Source organism: Macrobrachium rosenbergii, chromosome 36, assembly GCF_040412425.1.
Source record: "Macrobrachium rosenbergii isolate ZJJX-2024 chromosome 36, ASM4041242v1, whole genome shotgun sequence".
Taxonomy (NCBI): domain Eukaryota; kingdom Metazoa; phylum Arthropoda; class Malacostraca; order Decapoda; family Palaemonidae; genus Macrobrachium; species Macrobrachium rosenbergii.
In genome coordinates, this window is record NC_089776.1 from 7435586 (window position 1) to 7458728 (window position 23143).

Here is a 23143-nt window from a genome sequence, read left to right on the forward strand (position 1 = left end):
CCCTTTCCCCCTTTCCTCTGTACTCCCCCGCCCCTCACCTCACCTGATCGATTCCAGTATTATTATTATTATTATGGTTATGGTTATGATGATTATGATTATGCAACGCTTATTATCATTATTATATCCCCTCTTCTTCCTTTTTTCCTCCTCCTCCTCCTCCTCCTCCTCCTCCTCCTCCTCCTCCTCCTCCTCCTCCTCATCTAGTCGAGTCACACATGGCCAATACGACCTCTTTCTCCTTCTTCTCTTAATAATAGTGTTTTATACACGTCTTCATCTCGATGCTTTGCTCATTTAGATTTAGTTCCTCTCTCTCTCTCTCTCTCTCTCTCTCTCTCTCTCTCTCTCTCTCTCTCTCTCTCTTCCAAACTTCGTACGTCACAGAGCCTTTGAATGGGAGAGAGAATTCCTGGTGGTGCACTGAGAGCCTCCCAGGGAAGGAATTCCCTCATTGTTCTAAAAAAAAAAAAAAAAAAAAAAAAAAAAAGTGTGCAATTAATTGATTTTCAGGGTTAGATTTAAGACTTTTCGAGAGGCCTCGAGATGTGGCGGATGAGGATGATGATGCTACGGCACCACTTCTTCTTCTCCTCCTCCTCCTCCTCCTCCTCCTCCTCCTCCTCCTCCTCCTCCTCCCCCTCCTCCTTTTTGTCTCTGAGGAGGAGGAGGAGGAGGAGAAGAAGGGCAGAAGAAGAAAAACAGTTTTCCAGAAGAGAGGCAAAAAGGGATCTTCAAACCAGGTGTGACCTCGGCATCGTATCGGCGGATTCCAGGTCTCGCATTTCTTGGCTTCTTTTCCTCCTCCTCCTCCTCCTCCTCCTCTTCTCTTTTAGTTTCAAGGTTTCATTTATTGTCCGTTGGCTCACTTAACTCAGGGGATGGGATAGCAATTGTAGCGTTCGTCCATCATATTGGGTTGTCGAATCCCAGTTTTGCTTGTCACAGCAATATCACTGTAATCTTTCGAGATGGATGGTTTCAATGATTTCAACATTCAGGGCAAACAAACTAAACATCTTGTATAGATTTCTTGGATCTTAATCAGTTAACTCCACGATTTCAACATTCAGGACAAAGAAGAAAGATTCTGTATAGATTTCTTGGATCTTAATCAGTTAACTCCACGATTTCAACATTCAAGAAAAACATTTCTTATGAATGTCTTGGGTCTTAAAGTAAAACATTCAGGGCGAAGAAAAACATTCTGATTTCTTGGATCTTAATCATCATTCAGGAAAGAAAAAACATTCCGTTTTTCTTGGATCTTAATCAACATAACAGGGCCACTGTATAGATTTCAAAGTTCAGGGATTTCAAAGAAAAAAAAAACATTCTGTATAGATTTCTTGGATCTTAATCAACATTAACATTCTGTATAGATTTCAACTTAATCAACATTCAGGGCAAAGAAAAAAACATTCTGTACTTGGATCTTAATCAGATTCAGGGCAAAGAAAAAAAACATTCTTTAGATCTTGGAAATCAACATTCAGGGCAAAGAAAAAACACTCTGTATAGATTTCTTGGATCTTAATCAACATTCAGGGCAAAGAAAAAACATTCTGTATAGATTTCTTGGATCTTAATCAACATTCAGGGCAAAGAAAAAACACTCTGTATAGATTTCTTGGATCTTAATCAACATTCAGGGCAAAGAAAAAAACACTCTGTATAGATTTCATCTTAATCATTCAGGGCAAAGAAAAACATTCTGTATAGATTTCTTGGATCTTAATCAACATTCAGGGCAAAGAAAAAAACATTCTGTATAGATTTCTTGGATCTTAATCAACATTCAGGGCAAAGAAAAAAACATTCTGTATAGATTTCTTGATTTCAACATTCAGGGCAAAGAAAAAAACATTCTGTATAGATTTCTTGGATCTTAATCAACATTCAGGGCAAAGAAAAAACATTCTGTATAGATTTCTTGGATCTTAATCAACATTCAGGGCAAAGAAAAAACATTCTGTATAGATTTCTTGGATCTTAATCAGTTAACTCCAAGATTCCAACATTCAGGGCAAAGAAAAAAACATTCTGTATAGATTTCTTGGATCTTAATCAGTTAACTCACTATTCCAACATTCAGGGCGAAGTAAAAAAAACATTCCTTATGAATTTCATGCCTGATAATCTTCCAACTAACTCCCGCATGAGCTGGGCGTCGAAAACGAAGGCTGCAATTGCATCATCCCATCGACGAAGAAATGAAGTATAGCCTCCACCACCTTTTCTTCTCTCCTCTATCCTTTTTCTTCTTCTTCTTCTTCTCCCTTAAAAAAAAAAGAAATAAGAGCCTGACGGGTGGCGTGTGTATGTGCGTGTGTGTGTTTTTCTCACCTGTCTCTTATTCTTCTGTATTGCAGGCTAACGCATCCGAACATTGTACAGCTCTTAGAAACGTTTGAAGATAAACACAAAGTCTATTTGGTAATGGAATTGTAAGTAACGATGATATGACGCCAAACAATTTATGAAAGAGGGGGTTCAAAATAAAAAAAAAAATAATTTCTTTTACTTGCATCGTGGTGTTTGGCAGTTTCTATATTGATTGACACATATATACTCTGTCAGTTGTGTTGGCAGCTCCGACTCGCGTCGACTCCCGCCAGAGGGCCGCCGCCGCCTCGTCGAGTGCCAGGGTGACGAGGAGCTTTTCGTCTTTCCACGTTCCGTTTCTCCGTCTCGGGGCCGGGTTTGGTGGTCCCCGGAAGTGCGGTGTTAGTATACGTTGGCGCCAGAGTCCTGGTGTCGTCATTAATCCCCCATAATAAGGGTGGAAGATTCAGATGTCATTATTAAATTGTTCTGGAAGTATGGAATTGTTGTTTCCCCTGGAGTGAGTCAGTTTTGCAAAAGGAAGAAGTTTGATGTTTGATTGTTTTACTCGAGTCTCAAGCATCGTGTATTTGTATGTATGTGTGTGTGTGTGTATATATATATATATATATATATATATATATATATATATATATATATATATATATATATATATATATTTTATATATAAAGATATTATATATATATATATATATATATATATATATATATATATATATATATATATATATATATATACACACATACATATACACAAATATCTGTGCATGAGATTCAATGAGTCACCAGCCAAGACCACAGGACTCTTCAAGAAAAGCGTAGCATTGAAACCCTGTCGGACCAGACGCAAGCAGGCCAACTCAGACCATCAAAGCCGCATTCGAGAATAAGCAAAACAAGTAAAAAAAAAAACAATAAATAAACAAAACAAAGAGAGAGAGAAAACGGAATGATCGAGGAACCTCGTCACTTCTGCCAGAGGGGGCGGCGGCGTCCTCTCGTGGAAGGCGACCGATCAGACTGACTCTCTGCCGCTGTTGTTTTTTTTTTTTATTATTATTATTATTACATTCATAAATATAAGATCGTCAGCCAAGGCCCGTTGGCCCACCCACACACACTCCAGCTAACTAGAGTCTAGACAGATTGGGCGGCTGGGCTCTCTCAGCGTCCGCGGTGTCCAAAGACAGTCCCCGGTCCCGGGTCCCTCTCGGGGCCTTAGAATGGTCTCAGAGTATATTTGAATATATTTGAAGGATCTTCGTCTTTCCCACACCCCCCCCATAACCCCGCTCTGAGAGAGAGGTGAGATCTCTCGCGATCTCCCACCCCCACCTTTTTTTTTTTTTTTGATTTTTGAGAGAGATCATTTACAAGCACAGTTTTTTTTTGTAAGATTACACAGTATGATTTTTAGAGATCATTTATATATATATATATATATTATATATATATATATATATATATATACAGTATATAAATATATATATAATATATATATATATATATATATATATATATATATATATATATATATATATATACACACACACATACACACACACAAACACACAATCCATATATGAAGATCACATTGGAACACTCCCATAAACACAAATATCAAAAAGGATAAAAAAAGAGTCCCTTAGAGATATTTTTGTATTTTTCGTGACTGTGACTTTTTCAACGCTGTGAAATAATCTTAGCTCTTTTGCGAACCCAAAAATAACGACCAACAAATCGGTAAACAAACAAATAAACGCCTGGAGCTCAAGTATATATATATATATATATATATATATATATATATATATATATATATATATATATATATATATATATATATATATATATATATATATATATATATATATATATATATATATATATATACTTTCTCCAAGGAAAGAAAGCAATCGACTCATTCCGAAACGAGAAAAGAAATTTAAGAAAGTTCGTAGAGGCCAAATGTTTTCAAAATGAATTCCCTTTTTTTTTTTTTTAATCCTCAAGCGAAATGCGACTCATTTGTCTCTGGAAGTCCGAATGAACGCATCACCATCTCGAGGTTGGTGATTGTTGAGTATCGTCAGGCCTCAAGCATCGTTCGTCGATACTCGAGATTTTGATGTTTACGATACAAGGCGACTTTGAATATATGCTTATTTACTTGACTGCAGTGTCTCTTCCACCTTGTATTATTATTATTATTATTATTATTATTATTATTATTATTATTATTATTATTATTATTATTATTATTATTATACAGAAAATGTCCACCCACTTATTATTATTATTATTATTATTATTATTATTATTATTATTATACAGATGAACCCTATTCATATGGAACATGTTGTACAGGCTAAAATGCCCACCACTTTATTATTATTATTATTATTATTATTATTATTATTATTATTATTATTATTATTATTATTATTCATTATTATTATTATTATTATACAGAGGATGAACCCTATTCATTTATTATTATTATTAACAATTATTATTGCAAATTATTATTATTATTATAAAATGAACACAAGTTGTACAGGCTAAAATGTCCACCATTATTATTATTATTATTATTATTATTATTATTATTATTATTCAGAAGATGAACCCTGTCCATATGGAACAAACTTGGCTAAAATGTCCAGGCCAAGTTATTATTATTATTATTATTATTATTATTATTATTATTATTATTCAGAAGATCCACTATACATTTAAAATGTCCATTATTATTATTATTATTATTATTATTATTATTATTATTATTATTATTATTATTATTATTATTATTATTATTATTATTATTCAGAAGATGAACCCTCTCCATATAGAACAAGTTGTACAGGCTAAAATGTCCACCACTTAGTATTATTATTATTATTATTATTATTATTATTATTATTATTATTATTATTATTATTATTATTATTATTATTCAGAAGATAAACCCTCTCCATATGGAACAAATTGTCCACCAGTGTTGACCGTCGTCCCTAACATGCCTCTGTGGTCCATGGCTCCTTTTCCCAGCTCTCAAGAAAATACTTTTCTGCTCTCAAGAGTTTGTGTTGTGGCACCAGAATCGAGTTGAAAGTCCTCAAGATTTCTCCGGTGCGCCGGATGGAAGAAATATTTGCACTGATCGCATTTTCTTCTGAACATTTTTCCCCGATTGTTATTCACTCACTCAGACTGGTTAACTTTTATTATATAATTATTTTTTTAAAATCATTCATTCACTGGTCCTTTGGTACACCAGTAGTTGACGGGTATTTGGTGGATGAAGCGACAGATTTTAGCAGAAGTAATTAGACGAGTCATTTTTGATATTTTCCACGCCGTGCAGACTATATGCATTCAGGTCCTCGACTGTGACCCCATTTTTTGTAACCTTTAGTAGAGATCCTTTGTAAATTTTGAATTGACATGCCCCTAAATCTCTATGCCCCCTCCTCATAGGCACGCATGATTCATCATTAGTTATTAGTTATTTTTACTTCTCTTAGTAAATATGTTTTGAGTTTAAATAACGTTATATCCTACCCCTATAATATTTCCGATTTCAGTCATCGTTCTGCTTGCTATTCAGACGTGAATTTGTATGAAACTCTTGCTTATAAGCGATTGATTTCTGCCCGCATCCAAATGAAGCGATGTTTACTCCGGAGATACCCGTTGCATAAAAGATTAAAATAGAATCGCTTTCAGTAATGAATGGAATTGTTTATGAGCTTATGTTGAAAGGTACGAACGACCTTGGGTATAGATAGCATAAAGGTGCTGTTCAGTCCTGTATTGAAGACATTTTTATCTCAAGGATAAATCAGATCGCAGGTGTTGATTCAAGCTTCTCCAGTTTACTCAAGGTTCTTTGCAGCTACAACCCCTTCTATTCCTTTTACTGGAGCTCCTTTCATGTTCCCTTTCTTCCATCTGACTTTCCTCAACCTAACAATTGTTGCGTAGTGCAACTGCAAGAGGCCTTCGTCCTGTTGCGCCTTTCAAACGTTTTACTGTCAATTTCCGTTGCAGCATTGAATAACCTCAACACAGGCCCCATAGCTTGGCGTTTGGCCTGAATGTTATTAAAATTCCAATTCCAGTTCATTCAAGCTTCTTGTCCAGTAGGTTTAACATTCCTCCCAAGGGTCGTCTCAAGCAACACGATGATGAAGTCTTTTTTTTATTTAAGTCAACCGTTTTAGCTGATCTGTAGAAAACCTTTGTCTCAGTGAATGCATAAATCACAGAAATGAAGAAGTGTGTCGCTATCCCAGCTGATAGATGTACAATATACTTTTAGCCTTCCATATTCTCCTTGCATTTGAATACGTTTTTTTCTGTTTATTAATATATTGATTTATTTTTTCCTCTTTTAATAAGTGGGATCTCTGCATTTCCATTGACCGCAGCTTACTTCTTGCTAATGAAAACCACAGTATTCTTTAGAAGCTTGAATTTCAAGTCAGTGGCCCCTGTGGTGGGCTTGTTCCATATGAATAGGGTTCATCTCCTGAATAATAATAATAATAATAATAATAATAATAATAATAATAATAATAATAATATAATAATAATGGAAGCTTGAATTTCAAGTCAGTGGCCCCTGTGGTGGGCTTGTTTCATATGAAAAGGCTTCATCTTCTGAATAATAATAATAATAAATAATAATAATAATAATAATAATAATAATAATAATAATAATAGAATTTATAGGTCTTCCTTTTAATAATATTATTTTCGCATGACCTCATTACTGTAGGACTTATGCTCCCCTGACATTTCCTTCTTGTGTTTTTCCATTTTGCGAGACTCGGTACTGGGCATTTCGCGAGATCGTTCAAACTTTATTAATATAAACTTTTTGCGTTTATGTCTTATCCTTTCCCATTTCGCTATTTTTTTTTCTTTTTTTTACTGCTAGCCAGACTTAATGTTGACTCAATTCGGAGTTCACGTGTCTCTTATGATTGTCGAGTTTTTTTTTTTTTCACGTGTCAGAATTTTTTTGTAATTTTTTTTTTTTTAGTTTTTGCAATCCATGTAACAGCCATTATTATTATTATTATTATTATTATTATTATTATTATTATTATTATTATTATTTATTATTCAGAAGATGAACCCTATTCATATGGAACAAGCCCACCAAAGGGGCCATTGACTTGAAATTCAAGCTTCCAAAGATTATTATTATTATTATTATTATTATTATTATTATTATTATTATTATTATTATTATTATTATTATTATTATTATTATTATTATTCAGAAGATTAACCCTATTCATATGGAACAAGCCCACCAAAGGGGCCACTGACTTGAAATTCAAGCTTCCAAAGATTATTATTATTATTATTATTATTATTATTATTATTATTATTATTATTATTATTATTATTATTATTCAGAAGAAGAACCCTATTCATATGGAACAAGCCCACCAAAGGGGCCACTGACTCAAATTCAAGCTTCCAAAGAATATTAAGGTTATTATTATTATTATTATTATTATTATTATTATTATTATTATTATTATTCTTCAGAAGATGAACCCTATTCATATGGAACAAGCCCACCAAAGGGGCCACTGACTTGAAATTCAAGCTTCCAAAGAATATTAAGGTGTTCATTAGGAGGCGGCCATATCTAGTATTCATCAAGGCAAATTTTTCTGTTTATTGCTATTATTGTTATTTTACTTTTCTTAATTTCACAAGACACCCCAAATTTCAGACCTGGCCCACTTCCTCATTGATGATCCTTTCATACCAATTTCAGACTTGGCCCACTTCCTCACTGATGATCCTCTCATACCAGTTTCAGACTTGGCCCACTTCCTCATTGATGATCCTCTCATGCCAATTTCAGACTTGGCCCACTTCCTCACTGACGATCCTCTCATACCAGTTTCAGACTTGGCCCACTTCCTCAATGATGCTCCTTTCTTACCAATTTCAGACTTGGCCCACTTCCTCACTGACGATCCTCTCATACCAATTTCAGACTTGGCCCACTTCCTCATTCACGATCATCTCATCCGGGACCTACCCATCCACGCCAAAACATATATTTTCCGTCTGTGCAGACATTACAGTGACTTCCAACTCCCCAAACTCCTTCCTTTTAGTAAAGCTTTTGATCATCTCACCTGTGCATTTTGGCTCTGGGTCAAGATACTACAATGGCTTGGCAATAGAGTTTAGACACTGCTGTACATTTTGCTATTGACGAAGCATACTGCGGTTGAGGCAGAGTCGTTATTACCGGGCATTTGCCATTTGCTCTGTCGCAGAAGCCTTTTATTCTGAGGCTGCTTTGAAGTAGTCAGGCTGCGGTTTAGAAAACCTGTAAGTAATGCTTTGAACTGGAGGAGTGAAATGATAACATTTTGCAGTTTCTCAGGAAGCCTCATGATTCCTGATTCAGTGACGAAGTGCTGAAATACTGTCAGTCTGTCAGACGAAGTTTTTTTGCTGCCCATGTGTAAATATATCGGCTTTCGAATTTCACTGTGATTTGAAGCTGGCTTCTTAGACCCAAAAGAGCATGGAATTATTTGTATAGAAAGGACAACCTCTTGTATTCACTCCTGCCGAAATCCGCAAGAAAATATTGCCGGGTTGAGAGATATCACTCAGAGACCCGAATGCAGTTTGCAAAGCTAGAGCATTTTGCCATCATCCGCGCAGCAATTGCAATGTAAATAAATAAAAAAACGCAAAAAACATACTTGAGGTTTATTTTACAGCATTGGAGAGTTTCATCACAACAGCAGAACGGTTCAGAGTAGTCTGTAAAAATTTTTTTTTAAACGAATGCCAACATCGGTCAAGGCCTGGCGAACAATTCAAATTATTTCTCTATTTTTTTTTAATTTGGATTTGTGATGTCATGCAAATCTTCTTCAATGCTGCCTGAAATAAGTCAATGCATAGTTTTTTAATTTTGATAATGAACCATTTTTATTATTATTATTATTATTATTATACTTTTCACTGTGGCATGTACACTAACTTACGCCAGCACTGCTCGGCTCAATTTTGGAAATGCATGACAGTTTAGTATGAGGAAAGGTATTTCTTGGTGCTTAGATAGATCACCAATAGCTAAACTTAAAACTCTTGGTTTTTCCGCTCCATCTACTCGAGAATCTTTTCGTGTGTGAGATCTTTCTTCCCCGATAATAATTCTTCTTCTTCTTCTTCTTCTTCTTCTTCTTTCTTCTTCTTCTTCTTCTTCTTCTTCTTGCGAAACCAGTTCTGCCGAGATTTCTAAGCGACGTTCCTTTGAGAGATCAATGAATGCATGATAGTGATTCATCTGGCGACTCTTAATAGATGTCAGACTATAATCTTGGCAGTTTGAACCAACTGACTTTGCTGTAAAATAGTATAAATCATTCAGACTCACTTTCAAGTAATTTCTAGAAATCAAATTCCATTTTTCATTCAGAAAATTCCAAGTTTTAATTCGTAACAAAGAGAAGCCAAGGAAGTTATTAATGTAAGGTAAGAATTGGACTATATTTATTCATTTATTCATTTTGAAGAATCTCGTGTCCGCTCGTCAGTTTGAAACCGGTCATTACGACTTCCTTGAAATTCGAACGAGTCGACACAGTCTTAGGCTTCCTATTTTGCATCTCTCTCTCTCTCTCTCTCTCTCTCTCTCTCTCTCTCTCTCTCTCTCTCTCTCTCTCACACACACACTCTCTCTCTCTCTCTCTACACACCCACACACGCTCTCTCTATCTCTCTCTCTCTCACACTCTCTCACTCTCTCTCTCTCTCTCTCTCTCTCTCTACACTCACACACACACTCTCTCTCTCTCTCTCTCTCTCTCTCTCTCTCTCCACACACTCTCTCTCTCTCTCTCTCTCTCTCTCTCTCTCTCTCTCTCTCTCTCTCTCCCCCCACGCGAGCCGACCACCACTCACACGCCACGAATGCCTATAGTCCTCCTCCTGAATCTCGATGCATGGCACCTGAAAAAAAAAAATTCTCATTTTGATGTAGCAGTGATATGAGCAGGCTTCCTGTCAAGTGAAATAAAGCTGGCGCTACTGTGAATCGTTAGTGACTGAACCATTTAGTTATTTATTGAAATTTGTTTTAGTGATTTGTGAACAGTCTAGATGCGATAGCAGTTTTTCAATCCCCCCCCCCCCTAAACAAGGGGTGGCAGACTTTAGACCCCCGGGGTGAGTAGATATGTGAATTGTTTTAAACTTCTTGCAGTTCGTGATGCATGGTAATCATTAATGTAATCTTTAATATAATATTATACTTTAATTACTGTAATTCTTATATATGAGGGTTGACTTTACTTCTCTCGCAGCAGGATGTGAGGTTAATTTTAAGTGACTGTTTATTGTTACAAATAGGTTGTTTGATCGGAATTTCACCTATTTTTTTTTTTAATTTTGATGGAAACAACAGATAAAGATAAGGTTGGGATTATTTTTATTTGTTCTTAATATCAGAATGGCACACGAAAATTCACGCTGGCAGTCACGCGCGTGTGCAAACATTCACACACACACACACACACATATACTTAATATATATATATACATAAATATAACCACGTATTTCTTCATAACTTACGTATCTTAGAGTAAGATTTGATGCCATGACTTAGTTTTAATAGAACTGATGACTTCTCTGTGATAAACTTAAGTAAGAACTTGTGAAAAGAGGCACTCTGCAAGCTATATATTTATATAAAGTTACTGAAACAACGAACCTATACAATAGTGGCAGGCGTTCGATTTCCATTAGAGGTTGGTTACTCATATATAGTATATATATATATATATATATATATATATATATATATATATATATATATATATATATATATTTTTATATATAATATCACATTCTTACACACGCACGCACACACGGTGTGTGTGTGTGTGTGTGTGAGATATGTTTAGTCATATCTATAAAGGTTATGATTTATATTACGAATCCTTTTTTTTTTTTTTGATCTTTGTAGTGTAAAGTACTTGTTAAAACAAAGCCTACCACGTGAATACATTTTAATTGAGGAATAGCCATAGAGACTCTAAACTGTAGTCGTGGCGAGAGTAAACATACCTTACGAATATACCGATATTTTGTTATATTGAGGGAAGTGTTTTATTTTTTTATTTTTCCTAAATGAAGGCCTGTTTTCCGTAACGGGAAAGGGATATTAACATGTAATATATGTTATATAATGTATATTATATAATGTATAATATATTTGACAGTTTCTTTCCTAATTTTTTGTTATGAAAGCGAAATTCAATTCTAGGTTCATAGTTCAATCTTCCATTCAAACATCATCCGAAGATTGGAACGAGGATTATTGACTTCATAAATCATCCCATCCCCAATAGTTTTCAGCGAAGTAAAGAGAAATAAAGATAAATAAATAATTAAAACGACTTGAGGAATTCGAGTACGCGTACTGAATTCAGTTATACTTTAGTAGTTCACCTTCCATTCAAACATCCGAAGACTGGAGTGGAATGGGGACCATTGACCTTATAAATAAACCCACTTCAAATAGTATTCAACGAATTAAAGATGAATTGAATCGATAAATAAATTAATACAAGTAAATATGGAAGCGTTGGTACTAATTTGGCTTGTTATATACGCGTTAGCCTACCTACTCCGAGGTGCTAGTACTAAACATGGCGGAAGCTCCTTGGGACGCCGTGTTTAGTACTAGCCCCTCGGGAATTAAAGTATTATGTACACTCATCTATATTGTGTGGTCGACAAATTATATTAAACGATATCTTTGATCCCCGAGGGGCTAGTACTGAACACGGCGTCCAGCGGAGCTTCTGCCATGTTTAGTACTAGTACCTCGCGGAGTAGGTGACGCCTAGATAACCAGCCAAGGTAGCACCAAGTGTTGGCGCCTGTTCGCGCAATCATCAGAGACAGCATTTAAGAACTAAATCCTTCGAGTTAAGTCGTCCTGGATTCGTCCACCCATTGACGCCGGTCGTTCTCTTATCCGCCCTGAAATGGAAGACTGCAAGATCTGCAAAAATACAAAACTGAGGAAAATGGTAGATACTGCAGTTTTCCCAGGCCTTACCACTGATTTTGCAGATACTGCGAATGGGACCCCCTAAATACTCGTGGAAAGCATTGCAGAATCATTCTGAAACTGCAGTAACTTGTGTATTTTGTCACACGAGCCCAATTAGTGACATATCTCAGTTTCGGAAATTTTGCAGACACTGCAGTTTTTCATTTTAGGGCAGTAATGTCCAGCAGACGAGGTGGACTCTCTGGAGATTGCTATGAGAGGAAAAAGAGATGTAGAAAGGAAGGAAGGAAGAAAAGAGATGATGATGATGATGAGGAGGAGGAGGAGGAGGAGGTTGTTGTTGGGGGTACCCCAAAAAAAAAAGAAAAGTCAAAGAAGAAGAAGGAGTGGTGGGCCAAGAGAGAGAGTATGTGTGTGTGTGTGGGCTGACGATTCCCTCCATGGCTGACGCTGCCTTGAGAATTGCCCTGTCTCCTTCACTGGACTCTTCTTTGTGTTTATTTTTCAAAGTATGATGTTAGTGTTGCTGTTGTTGTTGTTTTGTTGTTGTTGTTGTTTTGCTGTTGACATTACTGCTGCTGCTGCTGCCGCTGCCGCTGCTGCTGCTGCTGCTGCTGTTTTCGATGCTGTTCATCTGTGGGGGAATTTGTGTGTGACTCTGGCCAATGCAACAACGCCTTGCTGCTGACAGCAGATTCTCCTTAGTATTAGTGTTTAATTTTATTTTTACACCTTTTTTTTTATACACTACTGCAAAATCTTCCCCTTTTTGCTATGACCAACCACGATGACCCTTTTTCAACCCTGATTTTCAAAGGTAGATGAACCCAGAACGAATCTCTCACGACAGAGTTCTTAGAAGATTTTGATTATTGCTTTGTGGTCGTTTTATAATCAGCATGTGAGCTCGAACTTGAACGAATGTGACACTCAAGAGTTGAAGACGACATCACGTTTATGGCACCAGCTAAGCTAATATCAGCACAGACGAATGTCAGTAGTGATATACCACTTACAGAATCATCTTGAAGCTCAGATCAGCCTTTCCCTACATGCAGAATCGTTTGATTAGGATATGAAGGACTGAAAATTCAGTGCTGAACTGCTTACAGAAATAAAAGTAGCGTTTTCAGTGTTTGTACATAGGAAATGGAAACTACCCAGTATCAGTTTAGAGTAGTAATAGTCAGAGTAGATAAAAAAAAATTGTCATTTCATTTCCATCAGTAATCATAAATAGGCTAGAGTAAACTATAGGCTACCTCATGACACATTTCTCCAGTGCTTTGTCAAGGTCATATCTATCTCAAACTTCTTAAGCCCAGACCATTATCAAATTGCATTGAAGCTTGACACTAACAACAGGTAGTCCATACTGGAGTGTTTCCAGAAGGAAATACCTCAGGGACAAGCTAGGTTTCCAGGTTTTTACCTATGGTGTGAGACCCATAGGCATTCCTTTGTCATTTCTCAGGCTTATTTCTCTCTTGTGAATCCATGCTCTGAAGTTCATGGACTTACCTTCGTCATTTCTCGCCCTTTTTCTCTCTTTTTCAAACCATGCTGTAAGATTCAAGTTAGCCCCTTTGTCACGTAGTGCTTTTTCCTCTTTCCAACACACCCTCGAAGATATATGGAAGTTACACTACCATTTCTTTCCATATTTCTCACTGTTTTAATACTTGGCCTAACAGTCACGGTGGTTCCTCTCTCTTTTGCAATTCTTGGTCTGAGATCTTACAGCTTTCGTAGTGTTGTGACTTAGTTCTCTCTTTTCGATCCATGTTTCATGACTGATGGTGCTGTAGTTCCCCTTGCCATTTCCAGCCCCATTTCTCTTTCCAGTCCATACCCTAAGGTTCGTGGAAGTTTGTGTAACTCCTTGTATTATTCCCCTCCTTTCAATCCATGGTGAAGTAATCATGGAAGCTCCTCTTGTCAGTTTCTGCCCTATTTCTGTCTTAACACCCCATTATTTGAAACTTATAGAAGTTCCCCTGCCATCTCGTCCCATGTTTCACCTTTGAATCTATTTCCCAAGATTCCTAGACGTTAGCCTGTCGTTTTGTCCCTTATTTCTCTCTTTTGAACCAATTTCCCAAGATTCCAAGACGTTAGCCTGTCGTTTCGTCCCGTATTTCTTTATTTTGAGTCTGTTTCCCAAGATTCCTAGACGTCATTCCGTTTCTTATTTCTCTTTTTTGAACCAATTTCCCAAGATTCATAGATGTGGCCCTCTCGTTTCGTCCCTTATTTCTCTCTTTTGAACCAATTTCCCAAGATTCCTAGACGTGGCCCTCCCATCTCGTCCCTCGTTTTTCTGTTTTGAACCAATTTCCCAAGATTCATAGATGTGGCTCTGTTGTTTCGTCCCTTACTTCTCTCTTTTGAATCTATTTCCCAAGATTCCTAGACATGGCCCTCTCGTTTCGTCCCCTATTTCTCTCTTTTGAATCTGTTTCCCAAGATTCCTAGACGTTAGTCTGTCATTTTGTCCCTTATTTCTCTTCAGTCAGTGCTCGTAGATTCATGACAGTTCTGTCACATCGTACCAGATTTACCTCTTTTTAATCCTTACCTTATTTATTTCTATCTTTCAGGATCCTTGCTCCAAGATTCATCAAATGTTTCTTGTTTCAGTCCATGCCTCAGGGGTCATGGAAGCCCTTTTTTAAATTTTCTTTCCGTGTTTGTTTCTCTTCCATCCATGGTCTGAGATTCATCGAGGTTCCTTATGTCATTTCTGTCCTTATTTCTCTCCTTTCAATGTATCTCATTTCTCTCTTTTTCAATCCATGCACAAAGATACATGGAAACTCTTCTGTCATTTTGTGTCATATGCCTCATTTGAATTTTTAAACGGCTCTCTAAGATTCATATTTGTTCCTCTGTGATTTCTTAAATCTCCTTTCAATCCATGATCTAAAATTCATGGAAGTTCCTGGGTCATGTCATGCCTTATTTCTCTCTTCAGTACATGCCCTGATACTCAGTGACGTTCCTTTGTTATTCCTTGTATTTCTCTCTTTTCAATCCAAGCACAAAGATTCATGGAAACTCCTCTGTCAATTCTTGCCTTGAATCTCTTCTTATTTTTTTTCGATCGACTCAAATATTCCTTTTATTATTTCTTCTCTTATTTCTCACTTTTGAATCCATACTCTGTATATCCCCTGTAGGGGGGTAGCGCCGTCAGTGTATCACACGGTGCACTGTAGGCATTACTTAAGGTTCTTTGCGACGTCCCTTCGGCCCCTATCTGCAACCCCTTTCATGCCTTTTACTCTGCCTCCTCCGTTCATATTCGCTTAATTTCACATGACTTTCCACCCTCGCCTAACAATTGATTCAAAGTGCAACTGTGAGGTTTTCTTCCTGTTACACCTTTCAAACCTTCTTTACCCTCAATTTCCTTTTCAGCGCTGAAAGACGTCGTAGGTCCCAGCGCTCTGTCTTTGGCCTAAATTACGTGTTCTGTTCTGTTCTAAAATTCATGGATGTTTCCTCTTTCATGTTGTGTGTTTTTCCCCTCTCCAGTCCATGTTCTAAGCATCATCGTAGTTGTCCTGTCAGTCTTCGCCCTGTGTCTATCTCTCTTTGTAATCCAAACTTTTAAGAAGATTCCTAGATGTTCCTTTGCCTCTTGTATTTCTTGGAAAAAAATTATTGATTTTGTAACATTGATCCTTCTTTTAGGAGTTATTTAGTGTTCTGATGCCTCAAAAGTCAAATGACTGGAGTGTTCCAGTGATTCTGACTGATATATTATCAAGGACAGGTAAAATTGTATGGATTTTTCCTCTCCCTTATCCATTTATTTCGTCAAGCTCTCAATGGTAGAGGTGATGATCAGAAGATTTGCTTATTACGAGGTGTTATGAAAAATAAAAATCCATAACAATGCCAAAGAAGACGAAGGAGATTATGAGAAATCATTCGCCATTTTGTATATACCGAATCCACATTTTTGTCTGAAATTTTGCACGTATTTTGGGAGCTAATGATCGGGTGTTATTTTGTTAACCTATGTTTATCCTCACCAACATTTCTGAGGCGTTTCCTACGTAATATATCAAGTTCTTAACACGTGTCATAAACAGATTATTCACTGTAATAGTCCATTGTATAGCAGTAACCACTGATGTGTCTTTCACCTGGTATACTGATGATTTCAGAGTAGGTAGTACTCACAAACACCATATCTGTCAGATGCTCACTTTTGCACACCTGTAAACTGAAATGTATGTATATATGTGGGTAGTTCTGTTTGTGTTATGTATACTTATAAGGCAGTCCATGGTTATCGGCAATCCGGTTTTACGGCTCTTGTCTAGCGACGAAAATCGGCGGTATTCGGCGCCGATATACGCCGATTTCCGCTTATCGATGCCGATGATCGGGTATTGGTGCCAATGCATACCTAACAGAGGCGCCGATCTCCAGTTATCGGCGCTGATACCTAGTTATCGGCGCCGATACCTGGTTATCGGCGCCGATAAGCGCCGAAAATCGCCGATTTTCGCTTATCGTCTCGTAGTCGAAATGGATCCCCCGCCGATAACCAGGAACTGCCTTTAAGTAGTATCACTCCATGAAGAATATGTCGTTGTTGGTGTGTGTGTGTGTGTGTGTGTGAATGCGTACAAAGTTGAATAACTTATCGTAGAACAGTTTCGTAGTGCACAAGAATGTTTTGACCAGATGTAGTTAGAATAATTGTGGTATTTATCGAGAAGGAAGCCCACCGACTTTTGGATACTGTACAGAATGTGAGCAGACATCCTCTCTCTCTCTCTCTCTCTCTCTCTCTCTCTCTCTCTCTCTCTCTCTCTCTCTCTCTCTCTCTCTCTCCTCTCTCTCTCCTCCGTGCCATTTGAATTCTTAAAGTGGAAAATCCCAAATGCTCCAGACTCGCTTGGTTGATACCCAAGCCTCTCGATTCTGTACAGGTTTTGGGACAGAGAGAGATGAAGGAGTTTGCCTGAGTTGTCAATAAACCATGTCATTAAAAGAAGACTCTTCTTCTCACCTTAGCTCACACGGGTCTTCCTTCTTATAGCTCAAGATAAGTTGATGCGAGTCCTTCTTATCGCTGAAGATAAGTTGAAAGAACGTTGCCAGAAATGAGGGAGAAAATTAAAATGTAAATTGAGGAAGGAGTTCAATAATTTCAGGACTTTCATTGAAAATTATTTTGAACATAAAGACAAGGTCCTTGTTACATTCTGTGCAAAACTCAGTCAGGTTTTCCCCTGTTTAATATAAGCAACTTTTCCAAGTACATAAGTCCCTGACTGGATAAAATTACTCTAAATAAAGAAAGAAAGCTGATTTTAACTGGGGACTCAAAGTCGTAACCACCTTTCACATGTAAGTGGAATTTACATGGAAAAGTAAATAATAAAATGGTTACCATTAGCCTATGACTCTTTGTGTTTATAAATTGTAACTTTATTGCATTTTGAAACATGAACTGAAATGGGGATGAGGTAATATTATAAATGGTTGAATCTGAGACCAATTTCCCACCTCTTTTAATTTCTCATCCTTCCATGGAGCTAAATACTATAAATGCAACAACATCAAAGGTCAAAGAAGCCTGAAATAAATGAGTTTTGAGTAAATGAGGTAAAGCAGTTATTAAAAAAGATGATAGTTGATTAAAGTCAAGTAAAAAATTAACCTAGTTGACAAGTCCTGAGGAAACCTTCTATACCTTGTAGGACTGCACTGCTATTATTTTTAAAATAGTTTTACCAAACAGTTTGTACAACAGTTTCGAAGACAAAATCAACCCTTTTTATGGGCTTCAGTGAATTGTCAATGAAGTAACAATTATGGAATGCACGGCTACTGACCTACAGTATTGCACTTGGTTAGAGAAAGGAAATGTTGTTCTTGGAATGAAAAGTCCTTGTGGAAAAATATTTGGTCAAAGCAGTGTCAGGGTCACGATACCATTGAAAAATCCTTTCAGGTAGCCAGTTTACCAAATAAATCTCCCATCCTTGTGGAAGAAATGAGTGAAAGACGAGTGTGATAGCCAAATTGACCAGAAAACTTTATCAAAATCAGTGAAAATGGTCCTATTGGTAACCGTAAATAACCATGTATTCTGTATAATGTCATTCTGAATAACGGATTCTGAGAGCTTACCAATGGACTGTATGTGTATTTATGTATGTGTTACTCAGTGTCATTCTTCTTAGGATACATAGGCTTTCACCTTCTTAGTATACATAGGCTTTATGGGTAGTGATTTAAGCCATAGGATGCGAGCACACACAAACTGGAGTTCGACTCATCTGCATGATGAACTTTGACCTTTCATATTTTCTTTGCATGTCTTTTAACATAATTTTTCACATTCCGACATACGAGTGTCTTGTAACAGGCATTGCTCAATCACTACTGAATATAATTGTGTGTGTATATATGCAGTATATATATATATATATACATATACATGTATATAAAATCTCATACGCACAAAGAGAGAGATTACTTGGTTTATGATGTGTGAGAGAAAACACCCGCCATAAGATTTATCTGTGCTAATAAATTATTAACTCTACTCTCTCTTTTTGCTCTAAATAATGGTGAGTTAAACATTTTCCCACAAGGGGATCCGAAGGCGTATAATTCGCATTTCGAAGCCATATAATTAGTATACAATAAGAGCCATTTTCCTGAATTGACGTGTGATCGTGTGAGTGTATGTTGTGTCCCCCGTAAGGGGATAGTGCCATCAGTGCGCCCCTTACGGTGCACTGTAGGCTTTACGTGAGGTTCTTCACAGCAGCCCTTCGGCCCTTAGGTGCGACCCGTTTCATTTTCTAAATGTATTAACGTTTTGATAGAAATAGATATCTTCCCGCAGGCTTGTATGGTAAAGTATAGAAAGGTTTGTGCGCAAAATAGAGAACAAAAGTTTCCGTTTTGAATTCAGAGGAAAATATTGACCTTATGCAACTTGGTGCCATGAGTGGACGTCTTAAGAAAACGAGCTTGTTGAGTTTGGAATTGTAGAATACAGTTATCGACCTCACCGTTGGTGATCTAAATTTGGCAGCATCTGTACAGGAGGGGAAACTAATAATGTAGAAATATGAAAAAATGTAGAAATGTGGAGCTCCTTGAGTTTGAAACTGTAGAATACAATTATAGGCATCACGGATGGTGCTTGAAATTTGGCAACATCGGTATGAGAAGAGAAGCAAACAATATAGAAATGTGGAAAAAGGATTTAGGCCTAGTTGAGATGATGACTTTTTAGTTGCATACTAGATGAAGGGAGACGAGCTACAAATTTTAACCCAGTCTTTTGAATCTTTATTGGTTGTTAAACCTGCTTTGGAAATTTAAGAGCGTATTGGAAACCAGATTGATACACTGCTGTTAAGAGAAACCTGGTTGAGGCATTACATAAAAGATGGATAAGAATACTGTATAAATTAAATGATATTGGCTCCCAAGGAAAAAAAGTAAAAAATAAACATTTAAGAAGACATGAAGTCTTTCTGTTGGGTAAAGTTATAAGACAAAAGAGGAAATCATTCAGGGAAAAATAAAAATTGCAACTGGCTCACAAATATGGTCCATTGATCGATCTGAAGAGGAAGGTTGATACCAGATAAATATGAGGCCCATTTGAGGCATCGCTAAGGAAGCAAGTGGAGAGGAAAAAGACGGCTTATAAGATGAGTGACAAGTTGATGAATTTAGTTATTTTGGGCTTCCCTTTTCCTCTTGATGTTCATGTGTCTTAAGAGGTGGTAGCTGGTGCATTCGTAATTTTGTCTTTAGCCGAGTGCCTTCATGTGATTTTTTTTTTTACGTATGTATGTGTAAATTCGACTTTCTGTTTACTTGTGCCTCGTGTAAATGGGGGTTTATGTGTATGCATGTATTTGCACGTACAGTGTCTGTTGTTTTGTTCAGCTTGAGATTGTTATTATTATTTCTGTTAATGGAGAAACAAATCCACAGGTATGCATGGTACTTATACAAAACTGTGGACTTGTTTCTCAGTTTCAAGACTCATGCTATTATGAGTGTATTTTAATTTCTGTTATAATGATTATCATCTCCACTCTGGTTAATTTCACATGAAATCATGGATGTTGTTTGAAGATTAACTGAAATAAAAAATAACACCTTTCTCATCAGGTTTATTAGACATAGAAAAATATAATTGAGAGGTCTGTGGGATTTAGCTCTTAGTAGTGTTGTCCTTTTCACTGTTCCTGAGGGGAATGCAAACCAATTTGTGTTGTATAAACAAACCCACTTGTGTTGTTTAGTCATATTAAACTTTGAGTATTCACTTTTTTGGGAAGTGGCATTCACTGAATATTATTATTGCCCCTTGCTGGAATAATCATCTCAGAAGGAGTGTTTTGGAAATAAGGATTAGGCTAAGTAATGAATATTTTTCCCATCAGGTGACTATCTTTGACAGTTACTTATCAAATTGACTTAGAGATTTTTTTTTAGAATGTGTCAGTGACTTATCTTGTAGGTATCATGTTGTAGACACAAGTACATATTATAGTGTTCATGGAAAATATTCACTATGTTTTCAGGAAAGTGTTTTTCTGGAAAAAAGCAATAATCCTTGCTGTAAGTAAAATACGTTAGAAAAATTCTGTCTTTAAAGTTAGAAAAATTCTGTCTTTAAGTCTTTTGAAGGAAGGGCTGTTTAGTTAGGGCTAACTAACATGGGCTACTGCCAATGGCCTGTCTGATATGATCACAGTGGCATGCTTAATTCATTTAGCGAATGATTCACTTCATTAGAGAATTATGCCACTACATATCATTAAGCTTAATGTATCAGTGCTGTAGGCCACATCTTGCAAAACAATAAAAAAAAGTGGGTTTGCCATTTAAAATATTAGTCAGCTCATCCGAAGTGGAAAGGTTATTAAATGTTAGACGGTTAAAACATGGGCTAAACACAGACAATATTGAAGCTCTGAATCTTAAACAAAACAAATAAAAGTATCTGAAAGGATACTTTTGGGCAGTACGGTAAAGTCCCCTTTATCAATGTATTTTGGTTATCCGAAGAGGGAAATTTTGCCCTATGTATATTTTCTAATTTCATTTCATTTACTCTTTATGTTTGTGCCCAGCTTTCAGTGCCCAGTTAACAAATGTTAGCTTCAAGAAATGACAAAAGAAAGAGAACTTGTGAAAAAGGAGGGGAAATTAATAGATGGGAAAATGATAAAAGTAAAACTAGTTGAGAAATAGTGCAGTATATCATAGGCCATTAGATTACTTACTCCAAACAGTAGAATGGACATATGGAGAGAGAAAGAAAGAGGATAAGAAGGGGTAGTAATAAAAGCAGTCATCAAATGTAAGTTATTTTGCAAGTTATTTTTGGCATTTCGAATTCAGCCTGATTTAGTTAGAATGGTACCGCTCAGAATTTCTAGCTACATTGAGCAAATATTTTTGAAGATACATGCAGGTTAATAGCGATAAACAGCTAATACGTGAGTTAGCTTTGAGCATTTTTGAAATTCACTGGCCCATGCTGTTTTGATGCTTCAGCTTCAGATTCAGTTTGGTTTAGAGGCAAGTGATTGGCTTCAGAAGCTAAGGGCAAGGAGGTACTAGGATGTAAAAAGCCAGCTAGATTATTGGTGAAGCAAGAAAGGTTGCAGAGTCTGTGCTAAAAGGTTGGAACAGGAGGGAAGTGTCTGGGAGCAAAAGTTGGAGAGTGGACAGTTTAGAAGTGTGTGGGAAAGAAGAAGAAGAAGAAGATGGTCATGGAAGAGCTGAAACAAGAGAGTGTATGGAAGGTTAGTTGCAGAGTCTATGCAAAAGGGTTGGAAGAGGAGAGAAGTGTCTAGGAGCAAAAGTTGGACTGTGGACAATTCAAAAGTGTGCAGGAAAGAAGAAGGTGGTGACCTTGGAAGAGCTAAAACAATAGTGTGTATGGAAGATTGAGGTGAGTGGTAAAGTGTTTGTATGGGATGAATTGTGTAGCCAATGAGTCTTCTATGCAAGTATATGAGGTGGGTGATTATGAGTCAAAGACAGCATATGTTTGAGCATACTGGACCCCAACCAGTGTCACAACCATTAAGTGCCTGCAGCATTTCATACACTTCACTATTTCACAGACAAATTACCAGTTACACTACCTTTTTCAGATAGGTTTGCAAATGTCATCATCCTCTGGTAATTCTCCTAACGCAAGGCCTTTCCACCTAGCATCTGAAGTTGTGTTATCAGTAACTCATTTTTCTGTCTTTTGCATCAACCAGAAATCACTCTTCTTTTGCATTCCCAGAATACTCTTGACTTCTCTCACTTCTGCTGTCTATTGTTATGTTATAGATAAGGTTGCTGTTCCCAGTGACTGCTGTCATTTCTTAAGAATGCTTCAGAGATAATTGTCTGTTACTCACAATATAGTTATGTTATTCTTCCTATTAAGATCTACTTGTTTTGTAATGCGAACTGCAGGAAATAAAATGTCATGCCTTTCTTCTTGCCTAGAAATATGTACACTCCAGCTGTAAAGAGCTATATACATGACATTGTAGATGACCTTTTCATATAATCAATAAGTTATACATATATACATGTATATTTATGTAATGCTACTAGTTTCTCTTGCCCAGAAGTCATTGCCACACCTGAGTCTAACTCTGGGTGTAATTCACTGAGCACAGCCTATTTTCCAGACCCAGCTA

General features: G+C 36.7%; 1 protein-coding gene across 8 annotated transcripts in view; it reads left to right on the plus strand.

Annotated features, from left to right (window-relative positions):
- Positions 1–23143, plus strand: part of CaMKI (Calcium/calmodulin-dependent protein kinase I) — a 154420-nt gene that overhangs the window by 88719 nt on the left and 42558 nt on the right. For 5 of the 8 annotated variants that reach the window (XR_010858409.1, XM_067134488.1, XM_067134489.1 and 2 more), the window contains one exon: positions 2373–2447. The exons of the other annotated variants lie outside the window; for them this stretch is intronic. Coding sequence is in view for 4 of the 5 variants with exons in the window: in XM_067134488.1 (XP_066990589.1) it covers positions 2373–2447 (75 nt within the window). In the remaining variant the exon portion in view is untranslated. The remainder of the gene's footprint in view (positions 1–2372; positions 2448–23143) is intronic. 8 annotated transcript variants of the gene reach the window in all.